Genomic DNA, 12,240 nt, shown 5'->3' with positions numbered 1-12,240 from the left:
AGACAGGCTTATTGTACAACATCATCAATACTTTAGATTCTAGAAATTCAATTTATTGAATCCTTCAGATCACTTACCTTAGTATGCACTAAAACATATCAGATTCATGAGAATGGGTAATATTGGATAAAATTTCATCTCTTGAGAGTATGATGATGTATTGGAAAGGGAAGATAATTTAAAACATCTCTTGTAATGGGATAATTTTTAGATGAAATCATGTTAATGTTGAGATGAATGCTTAAAAATTCAGGGATATTGGATTTTTATCCTTATAAATTTGAGCTTCTTACTAATTGGTGTAATTTGCTACAGCTTGGTACTATGTTCATAAAGATTTTGTTCTATTAACTATTAAAAATTTCACAGGGGTGGCTTCATAGTGTAGTGGTTAGCATGTCTGCTTTACACACAGAAGGTCCTGGGTTTGCGCTCCCGGTGGAGCCACGGACCATACCCCCGGTGGGAGATCCAGTTCTTAAGGGGAAATGGCAACATCCATAGGTCAGGGATGGGGGAGAGGTAGAATTAAAGAGGGAGAAAAAAAATTCACAAACAGCTATTTACATGGTAAACAGATTATTATTTCTATTTGTAATTCCTGTATGATTCTGGGCCTGCATGTGTAAATGGTAATTTCCCTAAATTCCAACACTAATTTATGTATGTAGTATATAAATCTAGGTGTACAATTTTTGAATATCATCAGTAGAAAACATATAAAAGTATGTAAGACTATGGTTCTAGTTTAGCTCCTTTTACTCTTCTCAGATGTAGCTGAACCTTGATTAGAAAATTTGAGATCAATAAATTTTGATCCTTAGAATTGTAGACTCATGAACTGGCTTTGGCACTGCTCAATTAGATATAATGATGTCAAATCTACCCAGAATAGTTATCAGAATAGCCCATTTAATTACTAGAGTCATCAGAGTTCAAGGAAGATTCCTTAGCTCAAGTAGTCCTTGACAACAGGAGCGCTTTAGATTATTTACTTGCAGCCCAATGAAGAGTTTTTGCGTAGCTGATACCTCTTCCTGAACCTGGATAAATACCTTTTTTTCCAGGTAGAATTAGAAAGAACTAAGCTTCCTAAACTTGCAAAATCCCTTAAGGGAAATTCCAGTTTCATTGCAAGTGACACTAACTGATTAGGCTTTAGATTTTCTGATCTTTTCAGCTGGCTCCCAACTGGGCTCAGCATTAAGGTCTGGACTACCTATGTTCTACTCATTGTTGTTCTAATTTGTTTAATTTGCTTCATTGTCAAGCCATTTGATGTTCTGTATAACCAGGTGCCTAAAACCTTCTGTAAAGACTTGCACAATGGTTGCAAGCATAGAAACCATCTATCAAGCCATTGCATCCTCCTTTGCGTTTATAATCCATGATGGTTAAAACCTTTACTCCCAAACCAAATACCTTTCACCAATTGCCCCTAGCTTTCTTGAAGTTACAAATTGAGTACCTCTATTTGTTCAAGTTCTCTCGAATTGTTCTAGCTGTTTTATAGGAAATCATAAAGAAATCCTATTCACACCGTGCTAACTCTGCATAAACCCAACTTCAGATGATTTCTTTGCGTTTAACAGATGCCTGGGAGACCTCTTGTAAGCAAATGGCCCTAGTTATTCTATTAGCTACTGCCCAACCTCAGGAGTACCACCGAGGCACTGGATGGACCTGAAGCAGGTAGCCAATCCACTCTGGCGCCCACATGGGATTGATCATCAACGCTGACTGCTAACAGGTTTTGATGACAAAGTGGGAAACTTGAATCTCGAGAAGGGGTATATCTGCCAACAAGTTCTTTTCATGGTTAACTGGGCCCAATTCATAACCAGAGTCTAGTGGCCATTACTGATGTTGTGGAAAAATCCCAAACCCAGTCCAGTGAAAAACCAAGCAGTAACTCGAAGAGAAGGAGAACTCAGGTTTATTACTCACAGTCCTAGAGGAGCTAGTGCTCTGAAGATCTGGGCAGTGTGCTCATTTGCAACATTCCTTATATACAAGAATTTTACACACGCTTATTGGTCAGTTTGAACTTGAATTGTTACAAACCTCAGTAGTTGCTATATGCAGATAGCAAGTAGTAACATTGGAGAAGGGCCTGGTTGCTAAGGGTTACCGATATTTGCAAATTGTTACAGGAAGCGGGGGATCTGCCTGGGTACAAGGTGCTATAAGAGGCGGGGGGCTGCTATGGGTACAAACAGTTACATTTACAAGTTGAGCAAGGTGCAAGTGAGCTCTTGCATGAGCTCCTGCATACAGCAAGCATATTTACAGAAGCTGAAAAAAAAGCTGATTAGTTTTTTGATGTAAATTCCTCAAATTTCCTCTTCACTGACAGAGGATTTTCACACACTGCATTTCAGGAAAAACCATAGATTGAGCTTTCAACTTCCTGTACTATGCTTCTGCTCTGTGAGTCAATCATTACAAGGGAGTTCATGGTTTTATATTTTGACCATTGAACTGAGACCTGCCCTATCCAACCAAAACTAAACATTATATCCCCATTTATATCTAAATCAACCAATCAGAACTACTCTATAACAGCCAATCAGAACTGCACAAATTTGGAAAACTCATTTGCATAAAATTGAATCAATTGGGACCCTGGTTGGGGACTTTCTCTATAAAATGTGGCCTTCCCTTTGTCTTGGTGGAGTACACTTTTGGTTTCCACCGGAGGCTGATTTGCAAACTCTTCACCTGCATAAAGTCCCCTGCCACCACACCTCTTTAGGAATTTTTTTGAATATACATATATATATATTTGAAGTACATATATATATGTGTGTGTGTGTGTGTGTATATATATATATATATAGAGAGAGAGAGAGAGAGAGAGAGAGAGAGAGAGAGAGAGAGAGAGAGAGAGAGAGAGAGAGAGAGAGTTTACATATAGAAAAGATACCAAACCTTAAATGTTCAGGATTAGGGTTGCTGGAAGTTCCCTCAGGTCACTTCTGAGGAGGTATCCTTACCGCACCCCCAGAGGTCCCATAGGGACTTAATAGCATCTTAAAAGTTTGGCAGCCATGATAATTAAATTTCCCTTTTCCCTGTATTTTAAAAAATAAACTTTTTATGTTGGAATACTTTTAGATTTGAAGTTACAAAGATATTATACTCTTCAGTTTCCCCTAAAGCTAACATCTTACATAATCATGGCACAATTGTCAAAACAAAAAATTATTAATCATGACTATTAACTTAAATCAAGAGTTTTTGGAACTTAAAATTTTTTTCACTAACATCCTTGTTTTGGGGTTCCAGAATTTCATCTAAGATACCACATTACTTGTAGCAGTTTCTCAGTCTTTCCTTGTTTTTGATGATCTTGATAGTTTTGAGCACTACTGGTGAGGCATTTTGTGGAATATTCCTCAATTGGTATTTGTCTGATGGTTTCCTCATGGTCAGACTGGAGCTATGCTTTTTGGGGGAGAGGAAGGCCCAAGAAGACCCAGGAAAAGTGCCATTTTCATTATATCATATCAAGGGTAAATACTATCAACATGAATTATCATTGTTGATGCCAACCACGAGTGGTGTTTGTCAGGTTTCTCCATTGCAGTTATTTTTCCTCCTTTCCATAATGTACTCTTTGTACTCTATTCACAGCCGACACTCAGAGGCGTGTGGTTGGAGATTAATAGCCTCTCTGGATGGGGTATGATTAATTAGAATTCTTCTATAAGGAAGATGTATCTCTTCTCCCCATTAATTTATTTAATCATTTATTACAGAAGAATGGACTCGTATTTATTTTATATTGTTATAATCTAATACTATGCAACTTATTTTGTGGCTCAAAATGTTCTAGGTTTGTCCTTTAGAGAGCTCTTTCAGGTTGATGCCTGTGTCCTCTCACATGCCTCCACGCTTGTATTTTCTGAGCATTCTTCACTTCTGGTGCTCTTGGATGCTCCAGACTCAGCTTATACTTTTCCCTGCTAAGTCCTCTTTTAGTTGAAAATTATGCCTGTACTGCAGCAGGGCTGAGGCTGGCCAGGATCCTCCGCTCCGCTCCCCTCCGCTCCCCTCCGCTCCCCCCCCGCTCCCCGCCGCTCTCCCCCGCTCCCCCCTCCCACCTCAGATACTCCAAAATCTACCTGCCACCTCAATTCCAGGGCTGCGCGCGCAGGCCGGTCTTGCGCATGCGCACTAGCGGAGGGACGCGGGCCGGCGGCCAAAGCGCAGGCGCATGGCGGGCGGAGTCGAGGATTCCGTGACGACCTTGCGCTGGTTCCGCGGTTTGGTGCGCAGCCGCAGCGGCCACCGCGTCTGTACTCACAGGTGAAGGTCTCTTCTGATCCGGATGACCCCCCCCCAGACTTCCTTGGGGTGTCCCCCGGCCTCCCGTGCCCCTTCCGCTCTCCTGACCTGGCATCGACCCCCTCCGGAACCTCCTCTGGAGCTTCCCACTTCTCCACGCCCCTCCTAGAGGTCCAACCGTCTGCTCCCGGCTTGCGCCTTCTCCTCCCGGCTCCCAAAGCCGGTTCCCCCACCCCCTCCGTCTCGCGCGTGCTCCCCGCCGGTCGCTGTTTTCCCAGGCTTGGGCCTACGGTCGTGGGATTCAGGCTCCTTTTCGGCTCTCCTCTCGCCCGTGTTTGCAGCCTCCTTTAGGATTTTGGAGTAGCGGGGCAGCTTTGCGCTCGTTGGTGGGCACGTCCCGCTTCGTTCCCCCTACTCTTGGTTTTGCAGTGTCCTTAGCTTTAGATGCATGGTTGTACATTGTTTATAGTGAATCTTTTTTTCACGTTCGATGCTCTCACCCGACTAGATTGGAACTCTGGGGGAGGTCAGAAATTTTTTATTTCGCGTCGGCACAGGTTTTTTTTTTTTCTTAAATCAAATGTATCCTTATTTACATAGAAGAGGCTTCATAAATGAGCTTCATAATAAAGTTTCAGTTTTTCAAGCTGGAGGGAAAGGAGTGAGTTGGGACGGTTACAGTGACAAAAAATCTGAGAGAATATAGTTAATTTCAAAAGCCTTTGACCGCTGGCCTTGGAGAATCTTTGATCCTCCTCTGACTGGGACTAGGTAGAGCCACTGTCAGAGAGAAGAGCATTTATATCTAAAGGGAGGAAAGTTCCTGGGTCTCATAGTCTTGAGGAAACCACTGGTTTAATGCCAGTGCAGGAAGTGACTTGTCTTAAGTTACACAGGGACTTACAGCCCGAGCTGGAACTGTTAACTGCCTGTTTACTTTTGGCCCTCAATATTTGTCGAGCAAATCAACGTCCAAACTCTCTGTGTATACGTGCTGTGCAGTGGGAGCGCCTAAGGGCCAGACTGTGGGAATGAATGCTCCTGCTACTGGTTCATTTGTGCTCGGTTCCCTGGGTCCTGGAAGTTCCTAACCCAAGGCTGCCAGTTATTGATAAGAGGTAGGATATTGGAAATAGACCCTTTGACTGGGCAGGTGCTTGTCTGGGCTGCTCTTGTGCCTGCGGTTTGGTAGTGATTTCCTTACATGACTCCCCACCTCCACCCCCAATTTCTAAGGACAGAATGAAGCATAATTTGCAGGATCATCCTGGCACACATGATAGTGTCTGGCATGTTGTAGGTGGTAAGTAAATGCTTAACTGATGACACCAAACCGAAGAGGGTGGGCCCACTGGACCTTGCAGCAGAGCCAAACACTGGACACCAAGTTTTACAGTAGAGAAATTAGAGCTGTTTATTGGCAGGGCGCCAAGCCAGGAGAATGGGAAGCTATTGCTTAAAACTTGAACTCCCGGGTGGTTTTTAATCAAGGGTCTTTAAAGGCAGAAATTGAGGGTTAGGGGTCACGAGTCGGGTGAAGCTGATTGGTTGATTCTTGAGCTTTCCTTAGTCTGACTAATTTAGTTCCAGCCTTCATCTTGTCTGAAGCCTTTTTAACTTTCTGACCTAACAGGGTTGAGGAACCAAGATTCTGCAAAGTATCTCATGATTATGTGTTAGTGATGTTATCTTTAAAGCAAAAGGCAGAAACTAAACATTTTGTGACCATTGTTATTGTTTAAGCTGTCATTTCTATATGCTTAACTAGCTACATTTTTCTATGATCTCAAGCAAAATGTACGTTTAAACATTTTTCCTGGAACTTGCTTTACAGGCAAGCTTCTAGGACATAATTAACATAATTTCTTAATCTTTGACTATGAGCTACATGGCAACCAAAGCAATTGAAACATTTAGTTAAAACTGGTACAGGTATCCCTATACTCTACGAGGTAATACCTAAACATGTTTACTGTTAACTGTCAGTTTCACTGAAGGAGGCTGCTGAAAAGAATTCAGAACCCGACAACAGTTCTTTACTAGCATTGTATTTTTAATGGTGTTAGCACATTCTGTGTATTTCCTGATAAGCTCAAGGACCGAATTTACGAAATGTGTACATCAGTGGTAGAGAAAGAACAGATACCTCTCTTATACTCATATTTATTATTCCCTGGGAAGATAGAGGTTTTTCTTGACTCCCTCTGGAAGCTTTGCTATGCTTCCCAGCTTGCCATCCTATATTAATACTTAGTTTCTTTCTCCTTTCTTCTGACTTTTTCGTACTGGATGTCTAAATTAAAGAATTACGTTATTAGTATCAGTAACTACCCCAAACTGCACAGTACAATAATCTTTAAAAAATGTTATAAAAAGTGGACCAGTCGTACCAGTCATGTCTTATGTATTGGTTGTGTATTCTGAATTTGATCATGGTTACAGAAATTTGAACTTTTTTGCCTTTGTCTGCCCTTTGATGAGTGTTTGTTTTGGGCTTATTAAGAAGCAGTTGTTACTTGGAAATGGCCAACACCACATATGAACTGACCTCTAAATGATGATGCGTTACCCAGTCTTTTTGTCTTCTTTTTTGGAGTATACCTGGGACTTTTTGTTGCCTTTACATTACCATCCTTGAAGGAGTTTTCCTCTTTGATAAGGAAGTAACTTATAGCTCAAGTACAGAGAGCACTAACTAGAGGAACCAGGATATTGTGAATGAGTCAGGTGTGACCAGGTAATCCTGAATTGCAGTTCCTAGAACAAAATAGTAATGTAATTATAGCACATCTCACTTTTGAAGCATCTTCTATAGGACTCTTTGGACATATTATCTCATTTAATTCTCAATAACCCATAAAATAACTCATAATGTCTTGTCATAGAGGTAAAAAAAAAAGAGACTTAGAGACGTTTAGTATCTTGACCAGAATCATAGTAAAAGGTAAAGTGGGCTTCAAACTCAGAACCACCAGATTCCAAAGGCAATATTCTTTCCATCTGTTAAATTGGTTCTTTTTGGATTCAGTGCTTTTAAAATGATCTCAGTTCACATTTCAGATAATTTGAATTATTGAATATGGTTTATATTTTAAAACTTCTCATAGGTTTTCTTGGCATGTGAGTGCTGTGGCTATTTTACAACTAGCCTGCTAGCATTTTATTCTCTAGAGACCAAAAGTAAGACTTAGACTTCATCTGATGAGTTTTAGTTTATGTATTAGAGATCCTGCTCAAGAATATAATAGTGAAAAGTTGAGGTACGTTATGAAGAGGTGTGGAATTCAGTAAGGTAAGGCAAAGAGCCATTCCTGTGCCTTCAGAGTCTAATTGGTTATGCGTTCTGGGAAGGTTTTTGGTTTGATATTTTATTATTATTTTGCGTCTAGAGTATATATGTTTAAATTTTGACCCTCAAGAGCATCTTAACTTACTGTCTTCCAAGCCATTTGAGAAGCAGCCTGATGTACATCTGTCTTCTAGAATATTTTGGGCAAATTTTAGGTAGATAGTGAGGAAATAATAGCGGTAATAGTAGTAATAATTGCTATGGTAGCAACTACCATTTATTGAGTTTTAGTGACTGTCAGGCAGTATGCCAAGCACTTACAAATTATTTCACTCAGTTTTCCAAACATCCTGTTAAGTAGATGTTGATATTCTCCTTTTACAGATCAAGAAACTAAGGCTTGGAAAAATTAAGTAACTTGCTCAAGGTAATTTATAAGTGATCGAGCCAGGATTTAAATGCACGCCTTTTGACTCCAAAGCTGTATGTACTCTGAAGCATTAGTATCTAGAATTGAAAAAAGCATATTATCAAAGTTATACTTTATAATTTTTGGTTGCTAAAGATATACTAAATCCGCCCCTCCCCCGACCCCAGTTTAAAACAAAAACAGAGAATGTTGAAGGGTGGATTAAGTAGGTGTTAAGTAGGTGGATTTCATCTAGGGTTTTTAAAACATATTTGAGGATAATATAAATTATTGCTTACATGTTCACATATCACAATAATGCATATACATAGATTGAAAAGCCAAACAATACTTTAAACCTCAGCATAAAAAATATCAGTCTCTTGCCCATTCCCTTTCCATTAACTAGAGACAACCATTTTCACCTTTTTTAGCTGCTTTTTTAAGAGTATTTTTATATTTCAATATATAATATTGCTATTGATTTGATGTAATCTTTAACTTCCCATCATATATGACTTTTGCCACCTTGTAAACACTTTTCAATCTACTAGAAACTTTTAGACGAAGTCAGTACTCATTTTTCTCCCTGGAGCCTGTGTCCCGCACCAATCTGGGCTGGTTTCTTTGCACAGCAGTATTTCTGGGACCTTCCTTCATCTGTGTCGGCATTTTCTTTCTCTTGGTCCCTTATTGGATCCCCTAGTTCCTCTTGGCTTATTCTCTCATTTTGGTGGAATACATTCCTTACTAGGTCCTGGAATTTACGGACAGTAAATCATTCAGCATGTGTGTAAATATCTTTATTTTATCTACTCGATTGATGATTTGGGTATGGAATTCTGGCTTGGAAATAAATTTCTCTCAGCATTTTGAACATAGCAATCCATTAGCTTCCAACCCTGTTGATAAAGATGCACTTTCCTTTCTTTCTCGATCCTTTATATATGACCTCTTCTTTTGCTCTGGGAAGTTTTTAGGTTCTATTCTTTATTGCTAGAGTTCTGAAATTTCATTCCTATACGTAACCAAAGATCTTTTTAAATTCATCCTGCTGGACCCTCACTGAAGCATTTGTGTCTAAAAATCTGTCCTGTTCTGGGAAATGTTGTATAGTATTTCTTCTCCACTGTTTTCTCTGGTTTATATCTGAAACTTTCCTATAAGCAGACAATTTTATATTCCAGGCTCATCTGCTAATTTTTTTCACCTCTTAGACTTTTCTTTGATAGATATTTCCTCTATCTTGATCTTTACAATGCTCCTATTGAATTTTAAATTTTGGCTATCATTTTTACCTGAGCTCTTGTTTTCTGGATCCAGTATTGTATATCATTTCTCTGATAATAGTATTTTTTTGAAGTCATCTTTTGCTCCCTACATTGTCTCTGATTCCTGTGAGGTTTTGTTTTTAGGTTTTTAAATTTTTTTATTTCTTTAATCTCTTTTATCTCTAGACTTTCCTCAAATGCCTGATGATACATGCTATGTGTTTCTATTTAAGAGAGTTACTGAAGAACTGAAAGTGTGTGTTTAAAGTTTATCTCTTGGTGAGCTTCCCTGTAGGATGCAGAGACTTTTTATTTACTTTAGAACTTTTACAATGTTGTTAGCATCTCATCCACTTTTGTCTCTGCTGCCATTCTCTTTGTCTTTGTGGACTTACACTTTGTTTCCCCTTAACTCTCATTTTAGTTCCATTTTGGGAGGAAGTAAGAATTAGCTGCTTGTGCTCTTTATAATCCATTATTAATGTTGGAAATAGCAAATCTCGACATTATTGGTGTATCTTTTGTCCTGGATCCTTATTTTAGTGTCACTGTGTGTCTTCTGACTTTGAAAGTAACTCTCCTGTGAGTTGCATTGTTCAGTGAAAAGAAATATAGATTTTCCAGAAATGTGTAATATTTCTATATAATATAGAAGAGGAAGTGGAAAGATGGATGTTTAAAGTCTGCCTTTTTTGTTTTTTCCCCTCTGAGCACTGGTCCTAGATAACCTCAAGGCAGGGTGGGGTAGCAGAATCCAAGAGCAGGAATTGGTCTAGGCTGATTAGTGTGGTATGAATGTTAGGTGGTGGCATGCAAGTGCTCTGTAAGGCTGAGGGTAAGTAGGCTGAGTGACAGTCAGTGTCCCCTGCTCCTCTGCTTTGTGGTCAGATATCAGGATACATTGGAGGAGCCTGGCAGGGTGGGGTAGCAAACTCTAAACAGAGGGACAAACTCTAGGCAGAGGTAAGATTGCTCTTGCTACCAAAGGCTGAGTCTAATAAGGCAATATGCTCTATGTGATGGTGGTGATACCAGTGTGATGCCCAACAGAAGAGGCTAGTAGACACAGACAAAAGACACCTCTCTTTAAAGGAGATAAAGAACTTATTTTCCTGTACTCAGATTACTGCTCACCTTCCAGTCTCTGCTAGAGGACGGAATGCCCTGGCCTCAGCCCCCCAATAAGATGCTATGTGGCTGCTGATATTGCCTGATCTGAGTGAAGACCTCACAAGGTGCTTTAGGAAGCTCCCATTATGGGATTTTAATATTCTCTTGACTTTTTCTGATTTTTCTGGGGACTGGCTTATAATTGCCTGTCCAGCAAGTGCAGGCAACCAAATTTGGTGCATCCCTGAGGTTCTGGGGAGTCATTTCACCTCAGCAGCCTGTTTTAGGTGAGTTTGAAGCCCGTTGCTACAGTCTCTGTGCTGCCTAAGTTTCAGTACACTTGAGTCCTTAACTCTGCCATCTCTACTTTTTGTCTTAAAAATGAATCCTAACATCTTGAACAGTAAACACAGCAAATATCTCTTAATATTAACACAATAACTATATGAATTAAGTGAGCGGAAGATATTACACAAATCAAAGTATTTCAACTTTCTTTTTTTTAACCAACTCTTTCTCCTTTACCCTTTACCCCCAGTTGTGTGAAATTGAACTAACATGGGAAGGTATATGTTTTTTCTAACATATTCTATAGTCACGTATCCAGTTTAATCATTATTTTATACTTGGGATACCTTTTAGTCTCAATTGGTTCTGATATATTATAATTATTATTTTCACGTCACAGTTTGGCCACTGGATGCCCTTTTTTCAACTGGCTGACTTCTTTATTGTTTCTAAAGGCATTCATAAAAGCATTGTTGTGTTTGACAATAATACATCTTAGGCTTTTCTTGAGGTATTCTGTCCCTGAATTGTAACCAGCTGATTTTAAAGGAGCAGTAGCTCCTTTTAGAGGAGGCCTGTACTGAAGACAAAAATCTGGGCACTAGATTACATGTAAGATTGTTCCTTATAATGACTAAGGTAGACAGAATGATACCAGATAAGAAGTTACTCAGTCCCTAGAAGAATTACCCTTTAAAAAGTCATAGGTTTTGGTTGCTAATTGTAATTTAAATTTCTTTCTCCCTTGTTATAATTCAATTTTCCCTTTCTCTGATAGTTTTGAACTATTTGATATAGGCACATCAGAGATATGTTTATAATGTAGTCCTCTAGATGAAGAATTTTTTTTTCCTTTTGGATCTTGACTGAAGTGGCCTAAAATTGATTCTCAGGTCAGCTGTGCAGTTTCCTCTTGTTGACATCCCTTGAGCCTCAGTTACCTAAAAAGTTAAAACTCAGCCTTGCTTCAAGGAAACACCAAAGAAAACATAGGCACACTATCTGGCAACTCAGATGTTGATCCAAATAATAGGTAGTAATCAGTTAACAGGAAATATGTAGGTCCTTAAAGTTTTTTTTTTTTTTTTGAAACTCTTTTTTTTTTAACTCTATTTTCTTGGGTGCTAGTATTGTTAACCTTACTGGCACATTGTTGGACTCAGGTTCTTAATGACCTTTGAATAAATGAAGCTATTCTTAATCTCAGTTTACACTGGCCTGACATTTTGGCTATAATGAATGATAGCAGATGTAGCCAAATTAATAGTGAGTCATTAAGAGGTTTTAAAAATTTGCCACAAATACTCAGGTAATTCCTTTCTGTTGCTCCACATCTTTTTACTATTCACTTGGTTTCACAACCACCAGCAAAGAACTGTCTGACATTTCAGTCAGGTTTTATATTTATGTTATAGCTAATAGCTCTTACTACCTATAAGTAATATTTGGCCTATTCCCAGATATGTTCTTTTTCACATGATATAAACTGAAAATTCATGTTATGACTAGTACACTTTAGTATATCTGGGATTTGGCATGAATGGTATATGGCATATACCTTCCAGTTTTATGTTCTAGGATAA

General features: G+C 39.2%; 1 protein-coding gene across 6 annotated transcripts in view; it reads left to right on the top strand.

Annotated features, from left to right (window-relative positions):
* The first annotated feature begins 4,191 nt into the window (after positions 1-4,191).
* PLEKHB2 (pleckstrin homology domain containing B2) overlaps positions 4,192-12,240 on the top strand; it is a 51,713-nt gene continuing 43,664 nt past the window's right edge. Inside the window, exons 1-2 of one of the 6 annotated variants that reach the window (XM_011367730.2) lie at positions 4,237-4,311; positions 5,532-5,593. In XM_011367730.2, the coding sequence (XP_011366032.1) occupies positions 5,533-5,593 (61 nt within the window). In that variant the 5' untranslated portion in view covers positions 4,237-4,311; position 5,532. Of the gene's footprint in view, positions 4,312-4,345; positions 5,409-5,531; positions 5,594-12,240 lie in introns of those variants that run through there. The other 5 variants (XM_023535179.1, XM_011367728.2, XM_011367729.2 and 2 more) reach the window with 5 other exon arrangements.

The sequence above is a fragment of the Pteropus vampyrus genome, unplaced genomic scaffold, assembly GCF_000151845.1.
Source record: "Pteropus vampyrus isolate Shadow unplaced genomic scaffold, Pvam_2.0 Scaffold137, whole genome shotgun sequence".
Lineage (NCBI taxonomy): Eukaryota > Metazoa > Chordata > Mammalia > Chiroptera > Pteropodidae > Pteropus > Pteropus vampyrus.
This window is presented reverse-complemented; position numbering and strand designations above follow the sequence as displayed.